The following is a 15,332-nucleotide window of genomic DNA, read 5'->3' as shown; positions in this document are numbered from 1 at the left end:
TAAGTATATGAGTAAGTTCAGAATTCTAAAATAAGTAAGTTCAGAATTCTAAAAAAATTGATTTGGTTAGCATTTTTAGCTGAAGCTAGATGGATCTGAGGAAATTCAATAAAGATGCTCAACGTGTGTTGTTCTAAGCATAGTGTCTTGTATTTAATTTGTGTCGGTTTTGTGTTTGCCGTATCTTAGAAACAAATATGTATAATGATTATGAATATGAAAAATTTTATTTAAACACTTTGAATTTTATCTTAATTACAGTTAAATCCAAATTTATGAAAAATTTATCTCAGAACTCATTTAATAGTTATTTCCAATTAATTTTTACAATTAAAAATTTTAAATGTAATTATGTCAAAATTGAAGAAATATAAATGAAATTTACTTTTATGAATATAAAAATATTAAAAATAAATTCTTAGCAAAAAGAAAAAAAAAGAAAAAAAAAAACAGTAAAACTAATACAGTAATTAGTCTACGTAGGCTATATGTATTTATGGAAACAGATGGTACCGTTTTCACATATATAATAAATTCATATTACTTGTTTTTCTGTGTTTTAGTGAATATAAATTCATGCAACTTGTGTGTGTAAAAAAGCCTGTAGAGAAAAATGGATGCGCTACTGTAACATTGACATAACTTTTTGTGTACTTCGTAAATATGTGATGGATGTGAAGGAACATGTCCAATCGACCGTGTCGACAAAAACTGAACAAAAATAAATACATAAATAAGTACTCCAAATCTTTTTGGTAAATTAGGTACTTTGATAAGACCAAAAAATAAATAATTCCAGTATGTATTTTTTTTGGTAAGGATAATTCTAGTATTAAAGATAAGGAGATTAGATCCATGAAATATGGGTCTTTGTTCTAACTTTAACAACCTAAGGAGGTGGCTTGTCTCTACAAGAGAACTCTACCTAAAAGATATAAGATCAGCCAAAGATCTATGACGTTATACCAAAAATACAAATGTAGGGATTCAAAAAAACCCAATAAATGGTCTGGCCTACATCCAAATAGGACTTCTCTCAAGATTTGCTAGCAAACTATGCTTTGCTGAACCATTCCAACTCGGAGTCATTTTTTCTCCTGATCTTTTTGTGGCTGAATTCTTGAAGTTACTGATTCTTATCAATGAGAGTTGTTAATTAGCAACCATACTTTACATTTCTTTTTCTTTTGTTTTTTGGTTTTTTCACATTAAACAACTGAGTATAATATAAACTCAATCCAAAATCTTTTAACATCACCTTCCCCACACAAAACACTCTCGTTTTCATTTGTTTCTTTTTTCCTTTTTGCGCACATCCACAATATGAAGACATCAACATAACAAAACACACTAGGCTCCTCCACGCTATGAAATGTATACATTTCTTTTTTTTTTTAGAGTAAAATGGTTACTAAGAGAGTAAGCCATGATGGATATGATTGCCTCTACTTCTTGTTAAGAAGATGGGCAAGATTGCGTAGTTCCTCAAATGCATGCATTGTTTCTGCATCAAATCCCCCGGCAAACTGCATCAAGGCAAGAAACATCCTTAAAATTCTTATACAAAATATACTAAAGGAAAACAACCTCTACTAAGTTCGGTAGAATTTTCCAAACAGTTAAATTATTAGCTTCAACTTTTACTATATGTTCGATGAAATAAGAAAAAATACAATTGCTTTTTGCAATGCAAACCTGGTGGATTCTGAAAGCAAATCTCACTCCCTGAAGTAACATGTAGTCCATTGCGGGATCTTTTTCGTGTGCTGCCTTGGAATGAAGTTCCATAGCCACCCTCTTCATGTACATTTTCGCTAATTTGACCGAGCCAAACTTTATCTGCAAGATATAAAAATTTCTTAAATCAAATTTTTAAGCCAAGGATCTTAGAAAAGGCAAAAAGAATAAAAATAATGGGCATCTGAATTTAAGAATTTTCAAGGGACAGAGTCAAATAAGAGGTGCCAAATGAAACATAAATAATTAGCTCTAGAATTTCTTGGTGTCAAAGTTCTAAGAACCGTTCCCTGGCCTTGAAGAGCTTTCATGTTTTATTAAATAAATTTATGCGGAAGTAGGACTAAATTTATAAAAATAAAGCCTCAATGAACTAAACCTTGCTTATTATTCCATTGTCAAGCATCCAGTCTGTGGGTATCTGGAATTCCTTGCAGTTACGCATCAAAAAGTCTCTTGTCCGGTGAAGGTTATAGACCGTACGTTCCATCCTGCAAATGGTATAGAAAAACTCTTAAGCATTTGCCACTTGAACATAATGAATTACAAGAAAAGTATTGGTTGGATAAAAAAGCAAACGTTTGGGACAATATTTCAGGTCCTTACTTCTCAGACAAAGCCACCATTTTCTTTAGGGCAAGATCACAAGGCAGACAGAGATCATCCTTGTATGAAGATACTTCAGACTCCAATCTTTTGAGATCTCTATACCCAAATGCTGCTTCTCGCAATGTATCAGCTTTCTTTTCAGGCCAATTGAAGTGCTTTAAAACTGCCCTTTCATCCACCTTTTTATAAGGACACAAGCATAATAAGAAGAATACACAATGAGCAAATTAGTTGTTTCATAATCATTCAAAATTATGGCTAAGAAGAATCTTCCAAGTCCACAGAAAAGAATTATATTATAAACCCTGCCATCCAACCCAATTCTTATTGTGCTATCAAGGACAATGGGATACTCCCCAACAACAGGGGCTTTGCACGCAGGACAGTGGATTTTCACAACTTGAGACAGATAGCTTTTAGCATTTTTCTTCTATTATAAGGGAAAAATAAATAAATCCTCCTAGTGAAGAACAGTAATACAGGTAATTAACTTACGAAGAAAGGCACGAAACTATATGAAAATCTTGCACAAAGTAATTAGTCCTGCTGTATTTGTTCTTTAATTAGTGACAACCATTTTGTTTCATCTATGTATTTGGTGTACTGAATGCTTGGTAAAGATCTACCAATTTTAATCAAACCAAAGTTCAAGTTATTTGGCAAACAAAGTCTAAGGAAAATAAAATGACTATGGAGGTATGGAAAGGGATCAAACTGGCAAGAAAGCAAAGTTCAACCATATGCAAATATTGCACAAAGTAATTAGCCCTGCCATATTTGTTCTTTGACCAGTGACAATTATTTTTTTTGGCCTATGTGTTTGGTACACTGTGCTTGGAAAAGATCTACCATTGTTAATGAAACTAAGTTCTTCAAGTTATTTGGCAAACAAAGTCTTAGGAAATCAAAATGATTATGGTGGTATGGAGAGGATCAAACTTACAAGAAAGCAAAGTTCATCGTCAAGCCACTTGACAAATGCCACAACATCTTCAATGTTCTGATAAACTGCATTATTAACCTCGCGTATCAACGAATTTACAAATTCTCCTTGAGTCTCAACATCTGCCTTTATCTACAAAAGAAATCAATATTGTTTAGAAATTAATTTCTTAAACCAGTTTAAGAGGGATCCTAAGATTGATTTGAAACATTAACTGACTTCATTTGCAGCTAAAAGATAAGAGGAGAAACAACAAAAGCAAAATCATAGCAAAACAAAACAAAACAAGCAAAAATAACTTTAGGCTTTTCATATAATATATAGTTACTCCAACGCAACATAATAAGAAGACTACTTTCTTTATTTCCCCATCCCATCACTGCACCCACAGAGTTCTAAAGCCTGAAAAAAACAAATTGTAGAACAGACAAAGCAGCACTTACTGCAAGCAAATGGGACGATCGGTTCTCAATTTCTCCAATCATGCTGCTACGAACATTTGCAACATCCGGTGCATCACAGACTCCTCCATTTGAAGAATCCTTCCTAGAATCTCTCTTCATAAGAGAATGATAAAATTCCACTACTTGTGGTGCTCTCTGTACAGTTCCTGTGGTACTCCTCAGTGCAAACTTTGGTGGAGGTGGAGGAGGAGGTGGAGGCGGTGGTGGGGGACATTTGGTTGAGTTTTCATCTTTGGTTCCATTAAAAACTGAGCAGGAAGGCCTTGGAGGTGGATTTGGAATCCTTAAGGCCCTTTTCTCAACATCCATAGAAGCAGAAAATTTGCTAGTTTCATGGCAGTTTCCAAAGAAGTGGGATCTTTGAACCATTCCCAAGTCATATTTTTGAGAAGAAAGCGGCTCTGCTGCTTCCTTGTCCATTTCTACTGCACATATAAAGCCATCAGACTGCCTTCTCTTACTTGGAACCAACTCTTCTGGACAGCATTTTGATCCACTTATGGAGTGTCTTCTTCTTGGACTCCTTACTTCCTCTCTATCAACCCATTGTTTATCCAATTCACCATCTGGGCACTCCATGTTTGTCAAATCATCATCAGTCAGAGGCCATTTCTTCAACTTCTTTATCAGATTTAATCTCTTTGCACTACTATAGTCCAAGTACTCGTTGCTTCCACAAGACAAAGACTCAACAGATTCACCACCACACTTTTCAATAGAAGGTGGGCTTGATGGTTTTTCAAAATTCATATTGTTGGAGCACGAATTGCGCAGCTCGTTTCTTAAGCATGAATTCACCCACCTCAGATACGCAAGCTCCTCAACCTCATTCAATCTGCTCATCTGTAAACCTTCAACTTGTTTACACAAATCTTCATTTGTGTGTCTTAGCATTGATGCCTCAGCTTTGATCTTTGCAACAATGTCATTCTGATATATAAATATAAAATATTCAACTAAAATCAACTTTTGAAATATAAATATATAAATTCTAGCAAATTAATCTAATTAAATGAATTTGGAAGTTGGAACTACAAACCTCTGAAGCTTTTGGTAAAGAAGCCAACTGGGCTTCAACGGAAGAAAGCCTGCAAGCAAGATTTCTCTTCTGAAGCTGTAGCTCCTTGTTCAGGCGCCTCAGTTCAACAACCTCCATTTCCAGACTACTCTTTGACGACGGTGCCATTGAAATCACTTCGTGTTCTTCTTCGTCTCTTTTAGGCATTATCTCCTCGCTTTTTTGTTCAGAGATGCTCGATTTCTCTTCTTCAAGGAGTTCGACTTTCCTCAAAAGGCCAACGATTTCACTCTTCTTCATCTCAAGTTCTCTCTCCAGATCAAGAACTCTGGGGCTTCTCTTATATTCAGCCAACTCTGCTTGGAGCTTGAACTCCCTTTCCTTGGATTCTTGGAGTAAGCTTCTCATCTGGTCTAGCTCCATGAACAAGTCCCGGGATGATTGTCTCTGATGGTGGGTCTGTAACGATTGGGGATGAACTTGACTGGCATTCGCGGAGCACGACAAGTCTCCGATAAGCGATCTCTTCACTCTCGAATGGGAAGGTACAAATGGGTTCTTCTGGTTCGCCATGTCCGAACCCATAAGCGGCTGTTTCTTGACAGTCACCGTCGCCGTAGTCGCCTGGAGCTTCGTTTTCTTGTCTCCGGCGAGTCCTTTCACAATCTGAGAACCCCATGAAGAAGCAGACCTGAATTTCGAAGAATTGCTGTTTCCTTTGGAGTTCTGATGATGGGGTTTCGGTATTTGATTTTGGTCGCTGAATTTGGATGCTTTAACTACTCTGGTTTCTGATAATGGGTTGTCTTCTCTCATTTTTGAAATGTAAGTTTTTTTTTTCTCAAAAAGCACCGAAACAGATCATGGGTGGTCTTAAATCGAATCGAAAGCTAAGATTAACAGAGACATTTCATGTAACAACACTGAAAATTCAGAGGATAGAGACTAAGAAGAAGAAGAAGAAGATAGTGGAAGAGAGAGAGAGAGCAGTGAAAGGGTTTCGAAGATTTGAAGTGGGAGATGGAAGATATTCATTGAGTGAGTGAGGTTGAATTGAAATTGGAAAAAAGGAGTAAAAAAATGTGTAATGAAAAAGCTCCGATTCCAAGACTCAGAGAGTGAGGAAAGTGGCAGCTTTTTCTTTATTGCTTATTTTGCTATCTATGTTCTTTTTTGAATTTTTGAAATTTGAATGCTGCTTAGAGAGGACACCCGTTGGGTATACAACGGTCGTATTTCGTGCCCGGTGGGTCCCACACTAAAACAGGTTTTGGAATTTTTTATTAAAGATGGAAAATTTTGGAAAATTGTACTAATTAATTGCTCTAATAATCACTTAAAGACAAAAAGAAAACGAAAAGGAAAAAAAAAAAATAGTCGAGAGTTTGGTACCAAATTACCACTAAATTGGAAATAATTATCATGCTTTAGAACAAAAAAGTTTTTACTTTTCATTATGTGTTTTCCTTTTCTCTTTTCTTTCTATAAACGTGAACTTTAGAGTTTGGACTAATAATGAAAAATTTGATCCTTTTTTTCGTATTTTTTTTAAACTTATATGTGCATAAAATTCGATTCTTTTTCAAGAATTTTGTTTACTAACATGCTAAAATATACGAATAATGTATACGGCTAATTTTGACATATTTATGATAAAAAAAAATTACATGATTAGACTTGACTGAGAAAAAAAAAATAATGGTTCAAAAAGTAACATATTTTGGATGGTTGGAGCGGAAAATGCTAAGAGATATACAATTCATAAGGAGAAAATGTAATTGCACCAAAGTATGCTAGATCATGATCTTGATAAAATAACATATAGATATATATATATATATATATATATAGAGGAAGAAGCTACAATGTAATCGATCTATATGCAAATTCACATCAAAATCAATGTTTTTTAAAATGCTTTTTTTAAGGTTAATATTTTTTTAAAAAAAACATCAGTTTTGATGCAGATCTATATAAGAACATATCGCATTGTAACCTTTATATATATATATATATATATGTTATATATACATATACAACATATATACCAAGGATGCTAACTTAGATGAATGAAATCTCTCAGCCTTTACATCTATGAGTCCGAGAGTTAACATTCAAGGTTTGACAAGCTCCGTTACTATCTCGGATGATCCTATATCGCATGGCGCAAAACTATAATCTTTTACTCATGAAACTACCATGAGGTAACTTTTTATTATTCACCAAAAAATATATATATATATATATATAACCATTGAGCAGTAGAATTTCTACTAGGTAAACATTATCATAACAATTTACTGAAACTTCAAATCAGAATCAATTTGGGTTCTGGAAAAAGTTTCTGTTGGCTTAATGTCGGCGACTATTACACCAGTCCTACAGACTTCTTTACAAGATGCTAAAACATTATCCAAAACGGGATTCGGGCAGTCTCTTCCCGATATAAGAATGCTAATCTCATGAATTAACCGAATAAGACTATCCTTGGAGAACCTTTTGGAATCTTCCTTCAACAGTTTCAACCAAGCCTTCTGCGAGAACTCCTGCAAGTTGCCCAGATTATGATAGGAAATACAGGAAATGGCAGCAACAACGTCACCTTTCTCCAGCTTCAAGCAAAACCTTTCTTTGATGAGAGGTGGTGGTGGAACCCGAGCAGCCTCCGTCAAATGGATCCAAGCCATGTCCAGCAGCTCACCCTGAAAACCATGCATGATTCCAAACAGTTAAAAATATTAGAAAATTTATATGGAGAGAGAGAGAGAGAGAGAGAGCATTGGCACATAGACAGAAAAATAACATGTTCAGTAATTTGCAGTTCATATATTTTATGTTGTATATTGCAGTTCATATTCAATGAAATGCAGGTCATCACAATATCCATGCAAATGCAACACCATGCAGGCATATAACATGAAAAACATTAAAGAGAAACAAAAAAAGACATACCTTTCCAGCTCTGGAAGCATCCAATATCATCCGAAGATGTCGTTTAGCATTGAAGTGAAACCCATGATGCAGCATCCTTTTGAAAACATACTCAAAGTCATCCCACCTCTTCTCTGCAGTGCACGCATCTAACAAAGTATTGAATGTGTAGATATCTGGTATCACCCGAACCTTATAATCAGATTTACTGCTGATATGATTACCATCTTCTAACATCTCCAGGAACAGCTCTTTTGCTTCTTTGAACATCCCGTGTTCAAGATAAGCTTTCAGCATTATGTTACAAGTAACAAGATTTGGGGAACAGAAGTCCTTCATTTGGTTGAATATATATTCCGCATCTTGAATATTCCCAGAGTCCAGACAAGCTTGAACTAAACCAGTATATGTTACCACTAGAGGTTTATTTGCAACCTTGCAGATCTTCTTGATCTGTAAAAAGAATGAATGGCAATAGATGTAATCTAACTTTAATATACCAGTAAAAATGAGAAAACTCTGTTTTCATTGTGGCAAAGTTGTAGTTCAGACATTGTGATTGCTGTAACCATTCTAATATAATCTTTTAGCTTTAGTCAATTTGTTGCACATAAAACATATTTTCAACATGGCAGGGAGAGAGAAGGGGGGGGAACATCAACATACTAAGGATATTTTGGTATTTCCAGGTAGACATACGATTTGATAATTACTTATCAACGAATGAACTCTTTATTGAGCTAAGCTTTCAAGCTTTTCTTAGAAAAACTCAACAAGTATATGCCAAAATGCCATGCTGAATGCACATAAAAACATCGCTACATGACAACAACATAACTGTAACAGAATAAGCACAGAAACTACCTGCTTTAATGCTTCTTGACACCTTCCAGCACCGCAAAGGCACCGAGCTAAGTCATAATATAGAGCGGCAGAACCTACTACTCCTCGTCCTTCCATGTTCTCAACAGCCGATACAGCCTGATCTACTTTACCTTCTTTCCAAAGGGTATTCACAAGAACTGTACATTCAATAAGCCCTTGTTATACTAAAATTCTGTTTGGTAATACACTAAACAGTACGCTAAATTGTAGTCCAGAATTATACCTCTATATGTCAAAGCATTTGGTATGGAAGATTTCTGTACTTTTCTGAAAAATTCATGAACCAAGTTGTACTTGCCGCATGCAAACATCACCTGCTCCAGCACTAAAATGTTTCAGGGATATTATTTGTTTATACTTTTTATAACTTGCGTCAGCAGTTGGCAATACCGTCAAATTCAAAAGAGAAAAACAGCTATGTGAACGTTCTAAACTTGGGATTTGCAACTGAATGTTGCTTAAAAGTTAAAACTACTATAAATTAGTGATGTCACAATACCTCCGCCAAACAAAAATATATCAGGCTACAATTTGCACTGCCTAAAATTTACTTCAATCATCATGACCAAAATGTGAACAGAGCAAAAATGAAGTCCCTGGAACTACAATGCAAAATGGTCCATATCTAATTTTTTGGGTAAATTAGTTAACCACTATTTTGAGATGTATACTACAATAAAATTATATGAGAAGTCAACCACAAGTTTTCAATAAAATAGAGGAAAAATTACCTCCATAACTAGTCCATATGTTGTCGTGGAAGGGTGAATGCCTTTTTGCTTTAATTGCTGCATCACCCAAAATGCCCCTTCCCATTGTTTCCGCTGAACACAAGCATTTAGGACCTTCACAAACAAACATTACACTAAGTAAATATACATACAAAAATATAACATATAAGATAATCTATGATTGGTATTTACATAAGATTGACAGAGTTTCACCCATTATATCGGGGATTTTGAAAGAATTAAATGAATCAGCAGATTAAGAACCCTTTATATGACGCACCAAAAATATCTTCTAAAATAAAGAAGAAAAAAACAAATCCAGCTTTTACATATTACCATTCAGAGGTAAGTGCAGGTATAATTAATATTGATTAGTAAATCTAACAAAGTTGAGAAGAAGTGAATCCCCAACATTTTCTTAATTGTCAAAATCTTCGAATACATATATGATCCCATTAATTTATGTAAAAAGAGTAACTGCCTAATAACCTTATCACGATGGACAGAATAAGAGAATCTACGTAAACAAATATAAAGCATACAACCTAACTACTTGACTTGCAATGCGAACAGCAATATGATTAAAGTTACAAGTGTTAGACAATATGAATATCCAAACAGAAAAGACATAATTCCACAATGGTTTTACAAACCTTTCAATGAATTCAAATTCACGTTGAAATGTTGAAATTTAACAATCATTAATATGAGTTCGTAAAGTACTACGCACCGCATTGTAAACAACAATATCTGGTTCCAAGCGAGGGTCCCACTTCTCAAGTGCTCCTTTCTTGAACTTCTTCTTGGGAGGTGATTGCATAGTATCAATCACATCAAAAAGTTCCTTCATATGCCCCGCTTGTCCAAGAGTGATAGCAATAGAGTGATAAGCTACTAAGTCAGGATACGAGGACATTTGTTGCTGGTGAAAAGGGAAACAGAGAATTATGGCCTAAGGTCAAACTTCATTCATCCTTAGAAGAAGCATAGCTTTTTGTTTTTACTTTTTTTTTTTTTTTTTTTTTTGAAAATTAAAATAAGCGTATCTCAAGAGCAAAGAGCATGTGTAGTACAAAATAATAATAACCAATGTGAGTTACCTGCATGGCATGAAATACATTGAGGGCCTCCACAGGTCTCTTTGCCTTTCCAAGAACATTAAGTGCAGTTGTATATATGAATCTAAAACATAAAGAGAACAAAATTCAAGAAACGATATAGAAATGATCTTCTCAAATCAATCAAGAGGCTATATAATATTTCAGAGAACAGAAATTCGAGAAAATCAAATAGAGAGAAGTAACAGGCACCAAATGCTTTCTAACACCTAAAAACCAACCAATCATTCGAAGTACAGTATTTCAAGAACTTACAAGTTGCCATAATTCTCGAAAACAAAACAAAACAAAACGTTATCCATAATTGAACATTCGATAAACACATTTGACAGTACAAGGAATCCTCAAAGGAACAAAAACATAACAAAACAAACTAAAACAATATAAACGAAAAAGAAAGCTAACACTGCATAAATTTACTGTATTACAATCAAGCCCAAAAGCTTAAGCTGTTAGTAAGCGAATAAAGATGCTAAAAGGTGACTTGGTTTATGGTCATTTGGACGTAAACAATGTAGCTTCATCTTGAATTCTAGATTTTATAAGAAGCTTTAAGCCACTGCCAGAAAGCACAGATACAATTATGTCCTATTAGTTTTGTACAAGGCAAGATTAGGAGATTGAATGAGAATGTTGTTAGTGAAGATTGTTTGTTTGAAGAGTTCCAGAGTGAAGTCATCCTATGTAGCATTATTGGGTAGAAAATAGAACCTTATTCCATGGAGTTTTAGTTCGCACTAACAATAGGCAATTAGAGGGAGGGTGGTGGTTATTAGATGCTTAAGAGGTGAGATGAAAATGTGTTCCATTCCATCTTCTACTTCATTACCTGTTGGGCAATTGCTCCAGCAGATAAGAGCTTTGGGGATATACTAGTACCTGTACGGATTGTGCTAGTTGATGACAGTATTGTTTTATTCTCTACTTTTGAACAGTCATGGAGCATTGCAGAGAAAACCCCAAGAAAGCCATTTGGAAGGCAATTCCATTATGCATACTCTGGTCCTTATGGCTTGAAAGGAATCATAGAGGTCTAGAGAAGGTAGACCATTTTCTAATGGAGTTCAAGTGTCAATCTTTGAGATGCCTTAACACAACTACTCTATTCAGATTTATTTTATACATCTATGTTTGCTTGTATGTGGCAAGTCTAAATCACCCCCTTGAAATTTTTTGAGTGGACCTTTTTGTTACACATAAATTCAAAAACAAAATTAGAAAATGAAGAAAAACTTCTGACTCTTCATTTAAAACCAAGGGACCTCTACCGTCAACTGTTTATAGCTTATTAAAATCGCACCTATGCCAGACTGCCCCTGTCAACTCCAGCTGCAAAAAAAAGCAAACCAGCATGCTTTGATTTGACATTTTCCAATTGTTGCCTCATATGTTTCAGTCAACAACATTTTTTGATTGCCTGCTCAAAACTCTTCCGACACCTACATTTCTTGCATCTACACTGATCATTTACATAAGCATGTTGCAAAAACATTTTGGCAGTTACCACTACTTGCCAAATAAGAAGAAGAAAAAGGAAAAATATAAATTTGAAAAGTTAAGATAACCCTATTTTATGAGCTGCATTCAAGAATAGTGTTTCTAAAACAAAAAATATAATAATAATAAAATAAAATAAAATCTATACTCCAATTGACTCAAGTTAGGTTTGGATTTATAAAGTTTAGCCCATTAAATGATAGAAATCTATAAAGCTAATCTCAATGTTAAAAGGGACCTGAAGCTCCATGCAACTTGTTACCCGTTTCATAGAAACTGAGATCTTCAACATTTCCACTAGTCAATAGTATAAATTCAAAAAGTCATCTAAAGTTTTCTAGCAAACCAAGACACAAAAGTAATAAAATAAATACCTCAGTTTATGCGATTTGAAGCGTTCACGCATTTGAAGCCACTCAATGACTTGTAAAACCCTCCTCCAGTTCCCTAGTTTTCCTAATAACTGAATAACTCTCAGTATAGAATGATCTGTGAATCTGATTTTTGCACTTCGCATCATCTTTGAAAACATCCACTCAGGCATATCAATATCTGCACCATTCAACCTGATAAAATAAATTACTTTAACTTGAAGAGAGACCACAAGATAATTACATCATGACCACTCTCAATAATAAATTAATACTACACACGAGATATCAAGTTACATAAATCACACAAAAATGAAGACAGATCTAGGACAAGACAAGCAAACTCACCAACTAAGGTGACAACAATAATTAACTTAAGAACAGTAGCCCATGTAGATCTAACTAGAGTCAAGAAAAATGCCAATTAAATCACAAAATTATCTAAAATGGCAATCTTCATGACTGCTTCAAATTTATATAAAAGACCACAAAATTTAATCCATAAACCCATTGTTACATTTCTGGAGCAAAGTTTTTTTTATGAGTTGAGACAAAGATACAACTCTAATCCAATTAATTAAAAAATTTTCCCTCAGGATAAGTAATTATATTTAAGAGAATGTCAGCTACAGTGAGTTTCACAATATTGGAAGTTAATTCAAAAAAATAAATAAATTACAGATTCTGAAATGAGGCTGAAGAGAACTTTTCGAAATCAAGTTGAAGAGACTAAAGTGACTAATCAGCTAGCAAAGGAACAATTCTACCAATATACAAGGTAGGCAGTCGGGAAAAAAGATGAGTGGAAGACTTACAATTTTGCTAACTGCTGGATTCTCTCCTCCATTGCCATTTGTGAAACACGTGGTTGGTCCATGATATTATTATATTCATCAAAATTCCTGAAGGCTTCTCTTTCCACCGTCGAACTCTTATCATCAACTCTTTTGAGGAAAGCCTCATTTCTCCTTGTTAATTTTCCATTTTTTGGTGCAACAACTTTATCAGTTATTTTCTCTTCTTGTAGCCAGTTCCTCTTAAGGCCTCCATGCTTTTTGTCACCTTGTACGGCCATATCATAGTATTTAGTTTGCAAGGGATCCCTTAATCTGGTGCTCTTTTCTGCATTCCCAGTACTCTTACTTGAACTGAAATCCTCCAACTCCGCTTGCTCCCCACTGCTCTGATATCTCGACGATCTTTTACCACTTGTAACTCCACCTTCCTGCTTCTTGACCGTTCTTTCCTTGCTTCTAAATCCTTCTTTCAGTTTCGAAATTACTTCCATTTGTCTTTCCTTCCCATTCATGAAAACATCAATATTTCCGACTAACTCATTGGTATTTTCTGCATTACCTTCAACTTTATCCTTCAAACCTTTCATAGACTTTTGTTCCTTTGAACCAATTCCTTGATTCCTGTCTTTAACAGTTCTAACAGATTCCATAACCTTCAAATACTCATCGAATGACGGCTTAAATTCAAATTCCTTTTCAAGAACCCCATCAGACCCTCCTCCTCCCTTCGACAGAACTTTACTAATCGTTCCACGCTTCAATACTCTATTCTTACAGTTCAAATCAACACCGAATGTAGGTCTCCAATGAATTGAAAACGCAGACAAAGAAAATGAATTCGGTTTAAAACCCGAATCCAAAATCCCAGGTCTCTGAAAATTAGAGATACCCATTTGCCCATTTGACATAATCATCACCACCATTTTTCAATTTACCAAAAAAATATCACAAAAACCATCTTGTAAAACTCTCCTAGAAACCATGAGTTACAGAGTGAAAAAAACATATAGTTAATAACAAAAAACAGACATTTCTAGCTTAGAGAAGAAGCAAGACAATGACCTGTTCTGTTAGGCAAGTCTAATAAAGCCCCGCAATGTGCTTTCCTTGATTCTGTAGGACTCAATTCGCCGCTTGAACTACGACACCGTTTTATTCACTCTACCGCACTGAACTCAACAGGGAAAATTCCAGTAGGGGTGATGGTTTGGCTGGGTGTTGAGACCTCATGTGAGAGACCTTTCTAAGAGGTGTTTGGAAAAGGGTGGTCCGCAGGCTGAGGAAAAAGGATTTGGGTACTCCAAGAAATGGCAAGCTGAGAGCAAACGAGAGCCAAATTGATCCAAGGAAGGCCTCAGCGAGGCTTGGAGTGCTTTTGCATGTGTGATAATTCAAAGATTTTTCTTCCTTTTTTTTTTTTTTTTTTTAACCAAATTACCTTTGAACCCCTCAAGTTTGATTAAAATATATCCTGCCTTGTAGTTTTAGTTTCAAAGATTTATGCAATTTTATTTTATTTTATTTAATGCTCGTATTTCATTGTCATCTTCCCTGTTGGGTATTTTGTTGCGTTTTTGTAAATGTCATTTTATATTGCATATTGTTAGGGGATAAATTGACATATTTAGAAATAATTAGGTACATCTTAATCAATAATATTATTATAGTTATGAAAATATTTATTAAATAATATAATAATATTTAATTAATATATTTTTTTAAATTTATTTATTCATTTAATATTTTAATTTTTTATATTTAAATTATATGAATATGTCAATTAGTAATATTTTAATAAATATTATTTAGTTAACAAATTTTGTAAAAATTTAAAATCTATAATAATAGTATTATTATGAATATATTAAAGTAGGATAGTTTGCAAATGGCAATCAATTGTAAATTATTTTCCATCCAAAAGTTTATTAATATATTGTTTGATATTTTTGACAAGTGACAATCGACAGTGAATTATTTAAATTAAATATTATATATATATATTTTTTAAAAATATGTGTAGTCTCAATATTTATTATGTAACACTAGATAACATTAATTATTAAAAATAGAACAAAGAAATTTAAATTGAAAAATTGATAATTATTTGTATAATCATTTAATATATCAAATATTATCTATAATTTTTTCAAAAATGTGTCAAGTTTCAAAATAGATAATTAGTAGTAGATAATATTATTGAAAATTGAACAAATAAATTTAAATTGAAATTT

General features: G+C 34.0%; 2 protein-coding genes across 3 annotated transcripts; both read right to left on the bottom strand.

The window, feature by feature from the left end:
• Positions 1-1,381: 1,381 nt before the first annotated feature.
• On the bottom strand, positions 1,382-5,924 carry LOC107408992 (protein CHUP1, chloroplastic). Its single transcript, XM_016016428.4, has 7 exons — positions 4,793-5,924; positions 3,733-4,683; positions 3,290-3,421; positions 2,344-2,525; positions 2,117-2,228; positions 1,696-1,839; positions 1,382-1,526 (listed from the first exon to the last, which is right to left on the bottom strand). Exons 1-7 carry the CDS (start codon positions 5,585-5,587, stop codon positions 1,446-1,448), a joined length of 2,397 nt encoding a protein of 798 aa, XP_015871914.2. The 5' UTR covers positions 5,588-5,924; the 3' UTR covers positions 1,382-1,445.
• A 1,114-nt stretch (positions 5,925-7,038) lies between these two features.
• On the bottom strand, positions 7,039-14,479 carry LOC107433835 (pentatricopeptide repeat-containing protein At1g30610, chloroplastic). 2 transcript variants are annotated; one of them, XM_025067229.3, is made up of 10 exons: positions 14,164-14,479; positions 13,120-14,073; positions 12,308-12,499; positions 10,419-10,500; positions 10,049-10,240; positions 9,319-9,432; positions 8,811-8,901; positions 8,567-8,724; positions 7,724-8,155; positions 7,039-7,473 (listed from the first exon to the last, which is right to left on the bottom strand). In XM_025067229.3, the coding sequence occupies exons 2-10, from the start codon at positions 14,022-14,024 to the stop codon at positions 7,069-7,071; spliced, it is 2,571 nt and encodes an 856-aa protein (XP_024922997.3). In that variant the 5' UTR covers positions 14,025-14,073; positions 14,164-14,479; the 3' UTR covers positions 7,039-7,068. The 2 variants fall into 2 exon arrangements, with proteins under 2 accessions (XP_024922997.3, XP_048331068.2); XM_048475111.2 differs by having other exon boundaries at positions 13,120-14,479.
• Positions 14,480-15,332: the final 853 nt, after the last annotated feature.

The sequence above is a fragment of the Ziziphus jujuba genome, chromosome 1 (genome assembly GCF_031755915.1).
Source record: "Ziziphus jujuba cultivar Dongzao chromosome 1, ASM3175591v1".
NCBI lineage: Eukaryota > Viridiplantae > Streptophyta > Magnoliopsida > Rosales > Rhamnaceae > Ziziphus > Ziziphus jujuba.
This window is presented reverse-complemented; position numbering and strand designations above follow the sequence as displayed.